This window comes from Pimephales promelas, chromosome 6 (genome assembly GCF_988280905.1).
Source record: "Pimephales promelas chromosome 6, fPimPro1.hap1.1, whole genome shotgun sequence".
Taxonomy (NCBI): domain Eukaryota; kingdom Metazoa; phylum Chordata; class Actinopteri; order Cypriniformes; family Leuciscidae; genus Pimephales; species Pimephales promelas.
Window position 1 is genome coordinate 2,877,876 of NC_142774.1, and position 20,553 is coordinate 2,898,428.

At 36.2% G+C, this 20,553-nt stretch overlaps 1 protein-coding gene and 1 long non-coding RNA gene across 2 annotated transcripts; both read right to left on the bottom strand.

Annotated features, from left to right (window-relative positions):
- Positions 1-1,455: 1,455 nt before the first annotated feature.
- On the bottom strand, positions 1,456-18,596 carry LOC120459094 (B-cell receptor CD22). Its single transcript, XM_089132652.1, is given in 17 exon segments — positions 1,456-1,811; positions 2,024-2,166; positions 3,133-3,172; positions 3,515-3,632; positions 3,745-4,338; positions 4,422-4,679; positions 4,765-4,998; positions 5,087-5,422; positions 6,770-6,851; positions 7,257-7,312; positions 14,545-14,590; positions 15,440-15,795; positions 15,865-16,119; positions 16,910-17,143; positions 17,232-17,567; positions 18,309-18,385; positions 18,521-18,596. Coding segments are annotated over 16 exon segments (3,213 nt in total). The 5' UTR covers positions 18,379-18,385; positions 18,521-18,596; the 3' UTR covers positions 1,456-1,756.
- Positions 11,619-12,429, bottom strand: LOC148978464 (uncharacterized). The gene is made up of 3 exons (XR_016168995.1): positions 12,269-12,429; positions 12,103-12,170; positions 11,619-11,993 (listed from the first exon to the last, which is right to left on the bottom strand). It is a non-coding gene; the product is annotated as an uncharacterized LOC148978464 (long non-coding RNA).
- Positions 18,597-20,553: the final 1,957 nt, after the last annotated feature.

A 20,553-nucleotide genomic window follows, 5' to 3' on the forward strand; every position in this document is an offset into this window, starting at 1 on the left:
AGTTAAGTTGAAGTGCATGGTTTCCTTTTAACAAAATTTGATAAATTCATGACATAAAACTCTAAACCCTATGTAGTTAGTAGATTTTTAGTACATTTAAACAGCATGCTTTGTTTTATGTTTGGTTATCCTAAACCCACAAAATGTCAGCCTGTGAAACTGTACACACTAACGTACAAAGAAACTATTTAAAATGATATCTTAAGAATAAAAGATTAAAAACTAAATTGTAGGTTTAAAATTGTAGTCCCCACTATGGTTTGCTGTATAAGGATCCAGTTGCTCAGACAAAGCAGAATGAATGTATTTCCGGATCAGTCATTCTGGATACTATACTCTGTCTCCCTTTTGAAGGCTATTAAAAGCATTTTCCTATGTATATCCCATGTCCAATTACTGTATTAGGATTGTAGAATTGTATTTTATTGCTCTCATATGTATTTTTCTTCTTTGTGTGATTTTAAAAAAATATGTTATGTATTTAGTTTATTTTGGTAAAGTTCATTTGTTGTGGTTTTTGTTATGTATCTTAAAATGTATAAATAAATTAAAAAATAGAAAGACGCCATGTTGTCTCGTTGTCCTGACAGACGATCAACTTACCTCAACATTAACACTCGAAGTAACATTAAAACTACTCACCCTTCCGTGGTCAAACTGAAGAAACGTAAACTTGAATATGATGTTAAATCAGTTCTGAAGCTTTACTTGGTTTTCCCCGTCATTTTAATCGTTAAAACTCAAACTGCAAACCCCGGTGAGTTGTGGAGGAGTGAAGCTGCGCGCGTTCTCAGTCAGCAGTTCTCTTCACACGCGCCGCTCGGTAGGTTTCAGCTCCCTCTAGTGGTTGAGTTTAACAAAACAGCAGTTTGCCAAGTGCCAAAGTTTTAAAGTCCCCGTGAACCGGAAGTTGCAAACGATTTTTCTCCAGTGCTGTGACGTATTTCCAAGTGAAACGGAATATTGAACAGAGGGCAGGGTTTTACTCTAGCGCTCCTCCTCTCCATCTCTCGCTCATAGCAAACTAACGGTTTGAGGGGAGTGGTTAAGCGTTTCCCCACCCAAGTTGTGAAACCTACGTCATCAGAAAACGAAACCGTTCCAGACCGGAAGTAACTTTTCAGATTTTGATTAAAGATTACCAAGGTAAAACATTTTTTTAATATATTTTTACTTGCACGGATTAATTGTTCACCACAAGACTAGTAATATGCGCTAACAAAGTAAATAGGTTCAATTTTGATTTCACGGGGACTTTAAAATTTCGGAGAATATGCATTATGAGCAGATGACTAATAAATTATGAAATACAATTAATTATTAATAAATACTCCAGATTTCTTCATAGAGGTGACTGAGTTTAGCTTTAACACTTTTTATTTTGGTGTTTCTCTATAGGTTAATTTTTTACATTTTTTTAGTAATTTACTAAAGACACACAAGAAGTACCTGATATTAACTGACAAATCTTACACTTTTTATTAGCACAGGAAATGGCAAATACATTCTGTAAAGAGAGCTTTGCAGGACAGGTGGAGCCTCCTTTGGCCCGCGGATCAGGTTGTAACTTGTAGCCTACATGTGTTTGCTTGTTTGGCTTAAATGTATCAGAGATCAAACTAAGATAGAGCACCAAATACTTAATAAAAAATCCACACTCAAAATGTAATCATGATTAAATGAAACACAAGAAAAGTTTGTATTTTAGTCTTGTTTAGATACGATTTCAGATGCAATTCCAGAGTTGAAAAATGTATTATCTGATGCTGCTGTAAATCACAGACAAATCCTTCTCCTGGCTTGCAGTAGATCTGCAGAAATAAAAAATTCATAATTAACTGAGAATTAGATCAACACAGAGCGTAAAACCTGCTGAAGCCGAAAATATATCATTTTTAAGGTTTTTAATACTTCTATCTATTATATACCTAATGTGCTATTTTCTATAAAGACATTGAGAAAAGTAGGCTTCTCTGCGAATAAAACTGACTCATAAATCAGAACAAAAACAGTTTTTGCTCACTTGGCTTCAGTAGCACGATGGGGAAATGTAATGCTGGCATAATGAATCTCATCCTCTTCAGGTTTCTTTGTGTCTGTATTTCTGCCATCTTGAATAGACGCATTTTTACCATCACCAGATTCAGAGGTCTTTTCTGTCGACGGCTGCAATACAATCATGTGGCATACATTTAAACTTCCAGCAAGCTGTAAACATTCTCTTTTTGTACACATTATCATTAAATGTGGAGAGGTGAATCATAATAATTGACATGCAACTCTACAGAACGTCATTAAATTCATGAGCTTATGTTACCATTCATACATAAAAATGTCCAAAAATAATATGTATGTATTTGAATTGCATATAAAATATAAAATGTTAACAACCACCACTTAGGCCCTGTTTACACGAGAACGCTCACGGGTGAAAACGTAAAAATATTTTATCGGATGTGACTTTCATTTACACAGTGACAGCGTTTTGGGGGCTTAAAAACGCAAAAAAGTGAAACCACCCTCCAGAGTGGAAATCTTAGAAATCTTGGTAGTGCTCCACATTGCCACCTAGCCGCCTGGAGTGCACACTACATTGAATTTAACACACTTTTGCGTCACCACGCGGATTTCCCACCCAAAACGCTTGTCTAACGCAGAATAAAAAGTGGTAACGCAACGTCACTTCAGCGTTTTCTCTTCAGAATCGTTTCCGTGTAAACCTCATTATCTTCATCTCTGCTTCAATGGCACTTTAACTCTGTAGTGTGCATACATATGAACACTGAGCAGTGTTAATTTAACATGAGCGTTTTTTGTGTACTATCTTACCCGTTTCATTTACGTATGACTGACAAATATGAATCACATTCAGTTTATTAATACAATTATATTAATTGTATCCGTTTAATTTATACATGACTGCAAAATTGGTTTATGTTAAAACTATGTAATCAAAAAGGACGGACATTTGAAATGCAATTCAAATACACAAATCTTAATTTTTAAAAAGAGTGTAAAGTTTTAGAGACGTCAATGAGCAATTGTCCATGTTGTACATTACAAAGTTAACACCAGATTTTAGAAAAGGACAAAAAATTAAATATGCAGTGATTTAACTTCAGCTGATCTCACCTGCTCAAGGACTTTAGGGTCATTATTTCTTCTCTTATTCCTGTTTGTTGAACACATACGGATAAATGCACATATGAGTCGTTAAAACCGTAACAGACTGTCTTTTATGCAAAAAGAAATGGCTTGAAAAAAAAAACATTTGTAGTTCACATTAAAATAGTTAGTTGTATAATAGTTATTGTGTATTTTCACTGATTAGGACTAAAGATATCTCAAAAATAACCATTTTGGGTGTGGATTTATGAGTTAGCAAACTTACAGAATAGTTCAAGTGTTTGAAGATGTGAGGCATATGCTTATATATATATATATATATATATATATATATATATATATATATATATATATATATATATATATATTAATATATATTCTCACTAACCTTTTGAACCCAATGTTGAACCCAACCATGTGAAACAAGAGCCCAAACCCAACTGCAACTGCAATAGCGGCAAAAACAGTGATGATATGCATATTATTCCAACCCGATTTCTGAACACCTAAGAGGAAAGACAATGTCAAGTCTATAAACATGTAATGATAAATTAGGCGGTGAATGAACTCCACCCTTAATACATTTAAACATGATGAGCACAGGAGTGTCTTGAATACCGTTAACAGTGAGAGACACAGACGCTGATCTCCGAGATCCATATTTATTCTGAGCCTCACAGTAGAAGCGTCCACTGAAACTGGAGTTAAAGCTGGAGATGCTGAAACTCTGTCCAGATCCAACAGCTGAGGTTTCCTTCTCCTTAAACCAGCTGAAGTTCAGAGCAGGAGGGTTTGAGTCACTGATGCACTTCAGAGTCACTGAATCTCCCTCCACTATTACACCAGACCCATTTATCAACACTGAGACGCTCCTGGGAGGATCTTAAATAGACAAAAACATGTTTTTGCATAACTTACTTTAACCAGATGATTTGACTCACATTATGAACTCACACATGACATTCAGCATCACAGCATCAGAGTCTTTCTCTCCATGTGTATTTCTGGATCTGCACTTGTATTCTCCACTGTGATCAGAGCTGATGTTTGAGATGCTGAAGATTCTTCCAGATCCTACAATCGTTCCTCCTTTAAACCAGCTGAAGTTCAGAGCAGGAGGGTTTGAGTCACTGCTGCAGTTCAGAGTCACTGAATCTCCCTCCACTATTACACCAGATGGACTGATGGACACTGAGACGTTTCTTGGTGCGTCTGAAAGAGACAAAAAGTGTCAAATGACACGACGATAGAGCAAATAATCATCCCGACCTGGTCTAAAATCAAGGCAGACTTACACATGACATTCACTGTCACAACAGCAGAGGTCCGAGATCCATGTTTATTTCTGGCAGAGCAATTATAGATTCCACTGGCCTCAGATTTAATATTAATGAGGCTGAAGGTGTCGCCAGATTGCAGAAATTTTCCTTCCTTAAACCAGCTGAAGTTCAGAGCCGGAGGGTTTGAGTCACTGCTGCAGTTCAGAGTCACTGAATCTCCCTCCACTATTACACCAGATGGACTGATGGACACTGACACGCTCTGAGGAGGATCTGAAGGGAATAAAAACATGTTATCTTTATTCGTGTCATTTTGGAGACCGAATACTGCTTTTTGTGATAAGTAGTCCATACTCACACTCGACGCTGATGCTGACAGCAGGAGAAGGCAGATGTTCGTGTCCTCTGACGGCACAGCTGTATCTGCCAGAGTCACTGCGGACTGCCTGAAACTGAAGGGTGTCGCTGGTGAAGTTTAAAGCCTGTCCGTTTTTGTACCAGATGAACCTGTCGGACAGATTGCAGGAGCTTCTACATGTCAGATTGAGCGTTTGTTTCTCCAGCACCAGCGGTGGAGCCTGAACCTGAAGGCCTGGAGGAAACACATCTTTCTTAACATGTCCTGAAACTAACAACTTTCTGTTGAATAAATAAAGGAAATGAAGGACTAAGTGGATTACCAGAAACGTGAAGTTTAATTCCTGGTTTACCAGACCATCTGTTCATATCAGTTATCATTCTGAAACGATACTCTTTCTTATCGTTCTCAGTGACGTTGTTCAGTCTGAGGACGGCAGTTTTGTTTAGTCTGTCGTCAAAGTATTCAACCCTGTCTTTATACTCTGGATAGTCTTTTAAACTTTCCATATTTACATTTGGTACTTTTAACCAAAATGTATTTGTGAGTGTATGCTCCTGAGGGTATCTATATGTGCATGACATGTTTACTGAGGATCCTTTGAGGACACACATTGATGTAGATTTATAAATCACATTCCAGTTTTGTCCAAAAACTCCTGCAACACACACACACAAAAGTGTCAAAACTTGTATTTTTGCCAAAACTTGTATTTTTGCACAAGTTAAATAATATCAATCAGTGTTAGTGAAGTGAGTGAGAAGCGTGTTAAAATGTCCTGCAAATGACTAAAAGGTGCTGCGGAAAAGCTGAGATGATCATTACGACACAGAAAGGCAGTGGTGGAGGAAGTACTGAATCTCAGTACTTAAGTAAAAGTACAAATACCCAGATAAATATGTACTTTAGTAAAAGTAGAAGTAACACAATGACAACCATACTTCAGTAAAAAGTAAAAAGTACTTTATTTTAAATGTACTTTAAGTATTAAAAGTAAAAGTACTTGCATAACAATTTATTATCTTAATGTCTATTTTCTAATGATTAATAAAACATTTAATTCTAACTCATTCAACCTAATACTCCTAATGATGTTCAATAATGATGGAAAAAAATGTCACCATTTCTGAAACAAGCTTGCAATTAGGCAATTATACACATCATGCTTATCCTTAGTACTATATGTTAATAACTATGTTTGGCAGTAAACGAGATTCATTTATGGTGTAATTCTGAACCTCTTGGCTTGCCATAATCCTAACCAAACCAAACGTATATTACACACGGTGTGTTTCCTATGCACGTAAAAACAAATTTTCGCCTATGAGTTGCACGATAAACACACTGCGTGTGAGACGCATTTAGTGTGACCGGGTTTATATACTGTATCTATGGTAACCAAACGTCACTGGTGAGACAAACGTGCAACGAACGGATGGTCAGATTACGTTTTGGCAGGGGAAAAACTGATCAGAAAATGTAACGAAAATGTAACAGAAGTTGTAGAAATGTAGTGGAGTAGAAAGTATAATAATTGCTGCAAAATGTAACAAAGTAAGTAAAAAGTAGGCACTATTTATTGTACTTAAGTAAAGTAAAGATACGTGAAAAATGTACTTAAGTAAAGTAACGAAGTATTTGTACTTCGTTACATTCCACCACTGCAGAAAGGTAAATACTGAAAAGAGTCACATCAACATGAACTCCAACTAAGACTCCAATATGATCACAGAAGGCAAAATAATAATCGTTTAATTTATAAATATCAACTGTTCTGCTAACACCCATTACACGAACTTTAGCCACACCCTTTCTCTTAAGCCCCGCCTTCTAAAGTGATGTAAGCCAATCTGACGTCAACAAGCATTACAGCACGGGCTGAGAGCAGCTCTGATTGGCTGAAAACGTCAAGCTCCCCAGATGAGCTACTTACATAAGGGATATTTGATGTGTGCTATTACACAAAATAAAAATATATAATAAAGTTTTGTAAAAAGGGACTCACCAGAGATCACGAGTAGATAGATGAGAAGAAAAGCAAGAGCCATTCTGACTTTCACCACCACACCAAACTTCACAGACGACAACTTCACATAGTTGTATATTATGTAACAATCTGTTAGGTAATGTTAGTTATGCACATTAATAGCAGGAAACTCAACTTTACTTAAAAATGATTCTGTCGTCCAACAAACAGAGGCTTGTGTTTGTCAATTAAAGACTTTTATTATATCTGACATCCGATGGTCACTTCACAGTGATCATCTTTAATCCTGAACTGTGACTCTATTGTGTTTAGCAATAAAGCTTAAATAAAAGTTTGTTATTTTCTACAGAGAACAAATCTTTAATCATCATAACAGTTCTGAATAAAAGCTTTTTAACTTCTTTTGAAGATCAGCTACCAAAATATATCCATTCAGTGTTTACATATTAACAGATTTTAAATGTAATTTTGTAAACTGTTTATTAATACGTAAAAGCGTTCATACCTTGTCATAGAAGCTTTCATCACAAGCACACAAAGAGCAAATGTTGAGTTTGGAGACTGAACGAGTTACGCTGAATAACTTTGAATATGGTTATAATAACTTCCAGATATGCAAATGTGTTTTCCATGTAACTGACAGAGGCAAAAACTTCTCCTTTTCAGAAAGTGACCTTCTGCCTTTACTGTAAATGTCACCTCAACACCATTTTACTTGCATTACATATAACACATTGTTTCAAAAGAAGCTTTATATGTTTGTCTTTATCTAAACAGGAGATCTGAGCTGTTGATCACAATGTTAAATGAAAAACATACAAGCAACAAAACAAAAAGCATACATATACACTCATGAGAGAACACACCTCTCACATGATTTATAGCATTAAAGCTTTTGGTCACATTAAGTTAAAGCAACAGGTAGCACGCCTATATTCATGCAAATCCATTCATGCATACAATACACATGAAAAATAAGTAGTCACAAGAAAGTCACACATTACAAAGTCACAAAAAAGGTATTCATTTCATGTTTCATGTAGTTTACCTTGCTATTAGCAGGAGAATCGCTCCTATGGAGATTTCAAAAAGTGTAAGCCCATGCACAATGAATGAAATTTGATTGGTGGCATCCAGAATATGCTGCAAAATGCTTTAAAATTGTCACCATTGTAGAGATAAACAGGCTAAATCTTGATGTCTGTTTTTTTTTTTTTTTTTTAATTTGTATGTAATTAAGTTTTGAGGAATTATTTGGATTACGCTGTAAAAGTTGCCAATATTTTGGTTTTCAAGGACTATATTTTTGAGCTATAATCAATAAAATAAATGTAACTTAAAAATCGAGCTCTATTCAGGACTTCAGGTCAAATGATTGTGAAATAATCATGGGCGTCGGAACCATTGTATATGGGTGGGACAAGACCCACCCACTTTTTAAGACCAATGATATTGGACCCAGTCACTTCTACACCGTCTCTAATTCAGCACATTTGTCTGTTCACTTTTCAGAGCGCCGTCAGTCAAATCCATTCCACTTGAGTAATGCCCTAATAAATTAAACTCCATTCCACGTTTTAGCTCCAGCATTGATTTCGACGCTGCTACTCAAATCCATTCCACTTGACACATTCAGAGTCCCACCAAACACTTCATTTCATTCACTCCTTGCAGATATAAAGCGGCGCACACCGGACGAGAAGCGCAGCTCCATGTCTTTAAAATTCAAACACATTGTGTACTCTTATGTTACATTTATTCACTTGATACCTCGAGTTATCATAGTCATTTTTTGCTTCATAATGCATATTTTTTCATGATAGCCAGACAGTAGGCTATTAAAAAATTATTGGCTGAGCTGTGTTCGATGCCATTTTAATATAGGCCTACTTTGTAAACACAGTTGAGAGTCGTAATAAAATGAGACGACGTGCAGCCAGCAAAGTTGCAGTGGAAAAAAAAACCCTCACAGTTAGAGTGTCAAATACGCACGGCAGTATGCTTAAAAAATACACTTAAACTATTCCACAACAAATCATTTAAATTGAATGATCAGAACAGAACAGGAATGAAAAAAATGACTCTCTGTAGTCATAAAAAATCCCAGGATGTCTTTCGAAAGAGTAGGGGTGTAACCCCAGCATCCTGGCCAAATTTGCCCCGTGGCCTCTGTCCATCATGGCCTCCTAATCATCCCCATATACACCAATTGGCTTCATCACTGTCTCCTCTCCACCAGTAAGCTGGTGTGTGGTGAGCGTTCTGGCGCAATATGGCTGCCGTCGCATCATCCAGGTGGATGCTGCACATTGGTGGTGGTTGAGGAGATTCCCCCCTCTATGTGAAGCGCTTTGAGTTTCCAGAAAAGCGCTATATAAATGTAACGAATTATTATTATTATTATTAAATTAATTATTATTATTAAACGAAATAATTTAAAGCGAAAGTAAAAGTGTGACGTTGCACACATAACTCTCTCATTCTGGAAGTACACTGTGTACTTACAAAGTTATTTGCAGGTTGTATATCTGTTTGTTACCCCTTTATTACCCAAAACTTAACATATTGTTCCCTTGTACTTAGACGGAAGAACACTATAATTACAGAAATGTACACCGTAATTTCAGTGTACTTACACAGTTGTTTGTGGGTCGTAAAATAAAGTGTTACCAATATTTTGTTTTCATATTGTCTTAAATACTTTCAGGTGGGCCAAATACTGACAGGGATCCCTTCAAAGCCGCGTGGCCTAGTGAGCTCCAAGACCTTATCCAAAATGCTGAAGGTGACTATATTGTGCTATAACTTAAATTATTTAATTGGAAGTTATGCATTTATGACAGCATAGGTTTATTCAGATCTATAGAGTTTAAATTGTGGTCACAAATTTACCCATTCATATGCAACACAGACTTGCAATGGGTAAACTGTAAAATGTTTCTCTAACATTTCTACCCTGATCTTCTCTCAAAGACCTAGTACAGGAGTTGCAGATTTACAGTTTGAAATGGCTTTCATATTGGTCTCTGAATAACAAAACTATGGTTGAATCAATGGTTGAGATGTAGTATATAAAGTTTAACTCTTTGACCTCATTTCAATATCTGTAAATTGTTCTCCTTAATTCAGCCACACATCTGTAGTCATCAAGACTTGGACATGAATGTGCTGTTAAAGGGATAGTTCACTTTGAAATTAATTTTTGATATGTTTTATCTTACCTCAAGGGCATCCAAGATGTAGGTGTCTTTGTTTCCACAGTATTTTCAATTTTGATATTTTTCAGTCACACCGTTCTTGTCTATCAGTGATACACTGGAGGCTAAGGGGGTCCACCAAAGAGCATACACAGAGAAGTCCAAATTAAACATGATTTAATGACTTGTAAATGTAAGTACACACTGATGGCCTAAGACACGAAACGAACGGTTTGTGTGAGAAAATGAACAGTATTTATAGCGTTTTACCTCGTGTAATCATAGCCACGACAAAATGATCTGACGGCACGGGCGCTTCGGTCTGGAAGTGATCGCTTGCGCGCCGACGTCACTCTTTGTTTATACAGAGATTTCGGAAGTTTTACCTTTCACTAAACATATTTAAATAAAAGGGAAACCGCAATGGAAGATGATTTCGGTACATCTAAATATGTTTAGTAAAAGGTAAAACTTCCGAAATCACTTCCGGCGTAACATTGAACTGATTCAGTTCGGTTCAGTTGGACATTGAACAGCTGATTCAGATCACTTGGATTACACGAGGTAAAACTATATAAATACTGTTCGTTTTCTCACACAAACCGCTCGTTTCGTGTCTTAGGCCATCAGTGTGTACTTACATTCACGAGTCATTAAATCATGTTTAATTTGGACTTCTCTGTGTATGCTCTTTGGTGGACCCTCTTAGCCTCCAGTGTATCACTGATAGACAAGAACGGTTTGACTGAAAAATGTCAAAATTGAAAATACTGCGGAAACAAAGACACCTACATCTTGGAAGCCCTTGAGGTAAGATAAAACATATCAAAAATTAATTTCAAAGTGAACTATCCCTTTAATACGTATTCTGTGTGCAGTATAAACTAAAGTACTGCAGTGGTTAAAGTATTTATACTGACACATCATCCAAGTGAAGTTAAGTCTACGTAAAACTAGTTCAACTGAGTATGTTCATCCCCTTCTACCTAAAAAACGAAAACAAGTCAAGGCCGGGAAAGATCTCAGCGAGAAAAGCGTGATTCTTGTGAAATTCATTATGGTGAAGCAACTGATGAAGCAGATAAAATGAGACTAGTTCATATGTTGTGTTACTGTGTGACCTTGAACTTGCTTATTTCTCAGACAGGTTCTTATAGATCACATCCAAATTGTTGTTCTTGTGCTATTCTTTTCTGCTTAGTACAGTAACAATCTGTTGGAAGTATGTAATAAAGAAACTTTGGGGGAAGACCCAATTTTCGATTATTTTATTATTATTGTTAATTTTAATTTTTTTTGATCACAAGTGAATTGAGTGTAAGTGCAACATTGTTTAAACGGGTGCTTGAAAAATAAAATTGAGACATGAGTATAAAGTTTTTCATTTATATTTTTACGAATTTTTGCGGGTAAAACATGAATGGTGCAATTCAGAAGAATAATTTGTTCTTTATAGTTTACTCATAATTGATAATAAACAACTCTGGAGGGAAAGTAAATTGTGGCAGAGTAAATTTAAAGTTCCCCTGAACAGAGTTAAAATCACTAATTTGAGTAAAATAGCATGAGAGTTGATTTCAAAAAACACTAAATAGAGTTAAATATCGTAGGAAAGAGTAAATTTGTATCACTAAATTGAGTATAATTGACTCTGGAAAAACTGCTCAAAAGAGTAACTTTTACTCTTTTCAGAGAGGGACCAAATGTTATCTGGCATTTTCTTCAATTTGAGTAAATTTTACTCTGACAAATTTACTGTGTAAACACTTATAAAAGTGTTTCATAGAGAAGGTCAAAAGTAGGATAGAAAATAGATTATACTTCTACATTAGGATGTTTTATGATGTAAAAATCTCGATAACATTATAAGTTGACTTGAGAGAACGTTACAAATGCAGTTCATGACCCCTGTAATATTAGGATCAGAGATTTACATAGAGTGGCTGTGACTGGTCCACACTGATCTGTACATCCTCTGCATGTGTTTGTCTCTTTGGGACTTCAGGTGTGTTAGGAATGTCAATATTCTCATACACACTGTCTTCCTGCATCAAGAAAACAAAAGTGCACTAGTTATATGTCTGCTGGGTCATTAAACACTGAATATTAAGTTGGGTTTTTAGGTTATTTTTTTAAGGTCAGTGAGCGACTTACATAATCGTTGGCATTACTCGTCTGTTCATCTCTGCTTTCATTTTGATTGTTGACAGGCGTCACACTGCCTATGGAAATATCAAAAAAAAAAAAAAAAAGAAATGCATTGGTCAAACATTCTATTGTTTTAATTATGCTGATAGTAGACATGGCTTCTTATTTGTACCTGTACTTGCTGATGTCACGACGTTTTGCCTGCACCGATGAACAACGATCCATCCAACTACAACTATGATCACTGCTAAGACCAGCACACCGACAGCATATAGTATGTATACAATAGTCTCCCAAGATACTGAGGAAGAGAAAGAAAGATATGTGTCATTAAAGTCATTCAGATATTCGTCATCTGCATTCGTCATCTGCAAAAAATTCAGAATTTCAGAATTGGCCTCCATTCAATTCGTTATTTAGAATTTGAATTAAATTAATTATGTCCCACAAGAATTTGAATTTGAATCGGAATGACAGGAAGTGGAATTAAATTCATGGCAATTCAAAGAAATTCCACACAGTCACACAACAGAAAGAATGTGTTGAATATCACATACATTCAGCATTAGGAAGGTTAATTTGGAAATGTAATTGCTCACTGTTATAAGTTACCCATTATAAATGTGGTTTGGATTACTATATTTGGATTACGTTATCAATGCAAAGCAATTTTCTTTCAATTTGATTAGTAACTAATTAAACATTTTACCTCAGCAACTAAATACAATTACATTAATTTTGTAATTTAATAACATAATTCCGTTACACGTATAAGTCACTCCTCAACCCTGCATAAATTTTGTTGTAAAATATAATTATCAAATTCTTTATATAAATTAGCCCCTCGATGTTGTTTAAATAGTTTTGTTCATGTTATTTTCATTTCAAAGTAATCAAATAACACAAAGTTGTTGTAATTGCAGTTATCATTAACATATATATTAATAATTACAGACCTGTTTCAATTATCAATAGTGTAACAAAAATATTTGAAAAACAAATTTTTAACCAACTTTCTAAATATCCTAACGAACAAAATCTGACATCAACAAGCATTACAGCACAGGCTGAGAGCAGCTCTGATTGGCTGAGCTACTTGCATAAGGGATATTTGATGTGTGCTGTTACACAAAAAATATATAATAAAGTGTTGTAAAAAGGGACTTACAAATGGTCACGAGTAGATAGATGAGAAGAAAAGCAAGAGCCATTCTGACCTTCACCACCACACCAAACTTCACAGATGACAACTTCACAGTTATTAGGTATATTAACAATCACTGTATAATGTTAGTTATGCACATTAATAGCAGGAAACTCAACTTTATTTAAAAATGATTCTGTCGTCCAACAAACAGAGGCTTGTGTTTGTCAATTAATGAGTTTTATTATATCAGAGATCCGATGGTCACTTCATGAATAACAGCGATCATATTTAATCCTCTATTGCGTTTAACAAAAAAGCTTCTATAAAAGTTTGTTATTTTTAACTTCTTCTGAAGATCAGCTACCAAAATACATTCATTCCAACATTCAGTGTCTACATATTTACAGACTTTAAATGTAATTTTGCAAACTGTTTATTAATACGTAAAAGCGTTCATACCTTGTCATAGAAGCTTTCATCACAAGCACACAAAGAGCAAATGTTGAGTTTGGAGGCTGAACGAGTTACGCTGAATAACTTTGAATATGGTTATAATAATTACAGTATATGAAAATGTGTTTTCCATGTAACTCACAGAGACAAAAACTTCTCCACATTCACAAAGTGACCTTCTGCCTTTACTGTAAATGCCACCATTTTACTTGCATTGCACTTTACACATCACACATTGTTTCAAAAGAAGCTTTACATGTTTGTTTTTAGACATCTGACATCCAAACAGGAGATCTGAGCTGTTTTATATGAGTTTTACAAACTTTATTCTGTATAAGCTCATATTCTACGGCCTCTTCCTGTCCATCTGAAAGAAAGAAAGAAAGAAAGAAAGAAAGAAAGAAAGAAAGAAAGAAAGAAAGAAAGAAAGAAAGAAAGAAAGAAAGAAAGAAAGAAAGAAAGAAAGAAAGAAAGAAAGAAAGAAAGAGAATTAATACATTAATAAATAATTGACTTCAAATTTCTGCTTGATATAATATGTGATATAAAATATGAAACATTAAAATAAAAATGAAAATGTGAGTTTCCATAATCAGCAGTCATTTGACATGTCCACACTGACACTGGAGAGCATTTAATGACTTTGGCTGAAGGTGAGGAGGGTTCAGTCTTTTATACCTTTACATTCTCATACACAGGATCATTCAGCTCAACACCACAAGCTTCACGTCGATCATGACGAGGGCTGGAACGGTTCATCTTTGCCATTAAAAAACAGAGAAGAGAGATAATACATACAAGTACTCTCTAAATACAACACGACTATGTTGATCCTTTTTTTCTCTCACCTGAGACTCCATTGTATCGTGTCTCTTGTTCGTCCCCCTGATTCTCCTTAAAAACAATGAATACGTTCAATAAAAGTTGATAGAATTAAAATGTTCTTGAAGTGTCGTTTCGTTGGTGTTTTAATGCCATGCCAGCATCCTTGCTTATTTCCAGTGTTAAATTAACACAGAGAAGTGAGAATTATATAAACTCTGAGCAGAGTGTTAAATGAACACTGAAGCAGTGTTAAAGTTAATGAGATAATTAAGTGAATAATTGAGTGATGATTGAGCATGTTAACAAGCAAAATCACTGACGGGGAAAATCATAATTTTAAAGTCACCATTGTGGAGATCAGTGTTTGGTTTAGTTGGGCTCTTGACCCTTAAATCATTACCTACACTGTAAAAAAATATTGATGGTTTAACTTAAAAAAGTAAGTAACCTGGGTTGCCTTAAAATTTGATTAAAAAGTTGATTGAACTGGAAAAAGTGAGTTAATACAATGAAGGAGATTAATTTAACCATCAGAAACTCAAAATAATAAGTTATCTCAACTAAATAAATTATTATAAAGTTGATTTGACAAAAGAAAATATGTTGTGATAACAAATCTTGAAAATATTTTTTACAGTTTGGCAGCTGTATGTGAGTTTCACCAGCCAGATGAACAGAAATGTTTATTCAGTTGATTTGTATTTGTGGTTTGTATTTCTGCTTGTGGAGCATTGTTGCATTTATGAAGCTGGTTTTCCTTTGGATGTTGTAAAAACCAATGAATGGGTTATAAATGCACTTATATGCAATCAAATATATACCACACACACACACACATACACCTTACCAAATCAGCAACAGCATGATGATGATCACTGCCGCTCCACAAATCCCTCCAATGGATATATATAATATCACCTGACGCCCTACAACTGAGACAAAATATGAAACATCCAAATGATTCATCTGCTTCATTTTAGAAAGAGTAAGGCAAGTATGAGCTGCACTACCGTTAACAGTGAGAGACACAGACGCTGATCTCCCAGATCCATATTTATTCTGAGCCTCACAGTAGAAGCGTCCACTGAAACTGGAGTTAAAGCTGGAGATGCTGAAACTCTGTCCAGATCCAACAGCTGAGGTTTCCTTCTCCTTAAACCAGCTGAAGTTCAGAGCAGGAGGGTTTGAGTCACTGATGCACTTCAGAGTCACTGAATCTCCCTCCACTATTACACCAGATGGACTGATGGACACTGAGACGCTTCTTGGTGCGTCTGAAAGAAAAAAAATGTTTTAGCATAACTCACTTTAACCAGATGATTTGACTCACATTATGAACTCACACATGACATTCAGCATCACAGCATCAGAGTCTTTCTCTCCATGATCATTGATGGACTTGCACTTGTATTCTCCACTGTGATCAGAGCTGATGTTTGAGATGCTGAAGATTCTCCCAGATCCTACAATCGTTCCTCCTTTAATCCAGTTTATTTCTGCAGGAGGGTTTGAGTCACTGATGCAGTTCAGAGTCACTGAATCTCCCTCCACTATTACACCAGATGGACTGACCCACACTGATGTATTTTGGGGGGAATCTATAAATAAAACAATACGCTTTTTATTAATATATCATCTTTTTTTTTTATCTGATTAATTTGTATACCGCACTGATTTGCTTTCCCCGTTTAACTTGAATAGAAAAAGAATGTAATCTAGCATTGCAAGAACTAATGATTGGATTTCAGCCACAAAACAACACAGTTAGGATTTAAATGTTATTATAAGCCATTTTAGCTTTTTTTAGATTCACACCAGGACCTTGGGAAACAATTGGACTCTGCAACAACATCTACACTATAATAATATATTTTCAGTATGTATTTAGTCAGAATGCATGGTTGTCAGATGCAGTCAGATCGTGTAGTTACAGCTTCCTCCAGCAGGGGCTGACGAGACCAAGCTAAACAGCCAGACCCAGACAGCAAACTGACATTGAATCAACGTGGAAACGACGTCTCTCATGACATTGAAACAACGTTGATTTGCTCATCGAATTAACGTTGAACCAACGTCAGACGCGGCATTCTTCAAAGCTAAATGAAATCGAAAATTGGTTTGCTTTCATAACGTTGAAACAACGCGTTGATTTCAAGTTGATTTTCCGTTAGTTTTGAAAGAATGACGCGTCTGACGTTGGTTCAACGTTAATTCGATGAGCAAAACAATGTCAGATCAACGTTGTTTCGATGTCATATTTCCACGTTGATTCAATGTCAGTTTGCTATCTGGGGACTGCTCTCTGATTGGCTGGTTTTCAGGTTAAAGACATGCAGGCCACTCCCCTAACACTTTACTACTGTTGTTCGCAGACCTAGAGCTACTCACACTCGACGCTGATGCTGACAGCAGGAGAAGGCAGATGTTCGTGTCCTCTGACGGCACAGCTGTATCTGCCAGAGTCACTGCGGACTGCCTGAAACTGAAGGGTGTCGCTGGTGAAGTTTAAAGCCTGTCCGTTTTTGTACCAGATGAATCTGTCGGTCAGATTGCAGGAGCTTCTACATGTCAGATTGAGCGTTTGTTTCTCCAGCACCAGCGGTGAAGCCTGAACCTGAAGGACTGGAGGAAACACATCTTTCTTACCATGTCCTGAAACTAACAACTTTCTGTTGAATAAATAAAGGAAATGAAGGACTAAGTGGATTACCAGAAACGTGAAGTTTAATTCCTGGTTTACCAAACCATCTGTCTTTATCAGTTATCAATCTAAAACAATACTCTTTCTCATCGTTCTCTGTGACGTTGTTCAGTCTGAGGACGGCAGTTTTGTTTAGTCTGTCGTCAAAGTATTCAACTCTGTCTTTATACTCTGGATAGTCTTTTAAACTTTTCATATTTACATTTGGTATTTTGATCCAAACTGTATTTGTGAGTGTATGCTCCTGAGGGTATTTATATGTGCATGACATGTTTACTGAGGATCCTTTGAGAACACACATTGATGTAGATTTATAAATCACATTCCAGTCTTGTCCAAAAACTCCTGCAACACAAAATACAAAGAAGACAAATGAGTTATGTGTAAATGCAGCTAAATAATATCTATCACTTGTTGCTGGAGAGATGACGCACAGTGAGAGAAGTGGAAAAAGTCCTTCAGACGGGTGTTGTAGAAAAGCAAGTAAAAAAATCTACTCTTTTTTTCTGAATTAACGAGTTAATTATCTCAGAATAATGAAAAAAAAATCTGAATTAATGAGTTAACTTATATTAACTCATAATTCTGAGATAATTAACTTGTTAATTCAGAAAAACACAGTCGAGAGTTTTTCCTCAAGTGAATGCAATACTCTTACATATATTTCAGCCATTACACACTCTTAGAAGAAATGGTTCTATTTAGAACCAGAAATGGTTTCATCCCCCGCTTCATACATGGAACTCCAAAATGGTTCTATATAAAACCATTTTTTTGGTAAAAGGTTCTATTGGCCAAGTATGGAACCCCAGGGTTCTATATAGAACCCAGAGGAACCCCTTTTTTAAAGAGTGTATAGAACCTTTTGGGGTTCCAAATACCTAGCGCTGATAGAACCTTTTAAGGTGCTATATAGTACCTTTTCTTCTAAGAGTGCATGCAGAGCGGGCTCTGTCTTCTACATTTCAACCAACCCAATGTCAGCTAAAATGACTGAGTGTGTTTTGGTGGACCATAAAATAAACAAATAACGCACTCTTTAAAAAAACACGTTCAGCTTTCAGCTTAATAACAACTGCGACTCACCACAAGTCAAGAGCAGAAAGATTGGAGAGATAAGAAGAGTCATGCTGGCACTCACGACCACGGGAACCATCACAGCTCTATGAACAAACATATAAATACACGCATCTACTTCATGATATGAACTCAAAACTAGCAATAAAGCTTCTGAAAATAGTTTTAGTCTTTGGTTAGTACAAAAATAACTCTGCTCAGAAACAGCTTCAGTGACTCACCCATGAGATCAGTGTGAAATGGAGGTGTTGCACTGCTGAACTGTGCTCATTTCTCATGCATGCTAATAATTAGTCTCATGCAAGATTAAACCTTTTGCACTGGACAACCCATTTCTCTTTTCTTTTTGCAACATCAGATTATTGGCTCTTTAGTGTTCCAACAGCATGTCCAGTTTGAGACTGTCTACACTGGACATGACAAAGCAACCATTGCTAAAATCATTTGACCTTCATGTCAGAAGTAGCACGTATTTGGAGTATGTCAGAAATAAAACAGGGCGTTGGTCATGATGCTTCAGTGTAGACAGTGTGGATGATTATTATGGGCCCATATCTGGTACACTTGGACTCCACACGGCCCAGATGTGGGCCGGATCTGTTGCTGTCTGGGTTCTTTTGGCTTTTGTTGCTCCACATCTGGTGTGGGCTGATCATCAATGAATGAGGGCTTTACATCTTACATTGCCCAGCTGGCCTTCCACCAAATCATATACATCATGATATTATCTACATGTTTACATACTTCATATTAATCAATTTAGTGTCTCCTGAACTTATTTACCAGTGTTGTAGTCGAGACCACCTCACTCGAGTCCGAGTCGACACCGAGACCAGTGAGGGTTGATTACCTAATTTACTTTTATTTACTTAGAGAAATCCTTTTTTTTTTTTTTTTTTTACTGAATTTACTTAGAGTTTAACAAATATGATCAGTTTAGGGTAAAAAGGCCACATAGTAGGTGGTGTTAAAAGTAATTTTATTACAATTTGTCATGCGCAGTTGCGCACTAGAAAATCACCAATCACTGGGCGTGTCAATCAATTTAAAGAAATATTTTATTAACATACATTAATAATCATGAAAAATGTTTTTAATTGAACTCGAGTGAACTCGGGAATAAGTCCGAGTCCTAAAAAAAAAAATTTTCGAGTACGAGTCAATTCCGAGTCCAAATGCACACGAGTCCATGACAAGACCAAGACCATTAAAATATGGTCTCGAGACCGAGTCCAACACTACTACAACACTGTTATTTACCGAGCTTAAAGTGCAGCATCCTGTGAAATACGGGTCCACTAAGGTCCTGTGTGGTATATTCTGCTCCAAGAACATAGTGTCGGCCCACATCTGGTATCCATATGTACCGGATGTGGTCCGGATCTGGGCCGACACTGTGTTGCTGTGTGTGATGCGACCAACCCACAAACATTTAGCCACAAATGATACATTTCTTCTCCTTTATCTCATCAAGTAATAAGTAAAAACTCTCATACCTTGTTCGCAGAAGCTTTCCTCACTGACTCTGAGGAGTTTGAAGACTGATAAGACGTATTAAGCAGGGGTTATATGTGATAGCACTTCCTGTCTCTATGCAAGCAAGGCTCAACTTTCATGTGATAAAAAAAACTGTTCACCCACACAATAGGCCTTTTACACTCGAACAAGTTGATTCTGGATCATTCTAAACCCAGCCTAAACTAAATCCTGAGTTATCTGGTTTAACGTTTAAGATAATTAAACCACTTTGATGATGAGCTCGTCTAAAATATTCTTTGGAGTGGATTCTGAGTCGGGCAAACAATAATTTCGTACACACTTCATCCCTCCGTACACACTGTTTTGGTGCGTCTGGTGTCCTTTGAAGGGGGGTTATGTCGAGATCCCGGTTCTGTGTCTTTTCAGAAAAAAAGGTACAAAAGCTGTCACTGGGGTTGTACCTTTTCAAAAGGTACACTTTTGTACCTTAAGGGTGCATATTGGTACCTTAATGGTACATATTAACACCTAAAATGAACATATCAACACTTAAACTGTACATTAGTTCCTGAAATGTACATATTAGCACCTATTAGCACTTAAAATGTACATTTTAGCACCTATTAGCACCTAAAATGAACATATCAACACTTAAACTGTACATATTAGTACCTGAAATGTACATATTAGCACCTATTAGCACTTAAAATGTACATTTTAGCACCTATTAGCACCTAAAATGTACATATTAGCACCTATTAGCACCTAAAATGTA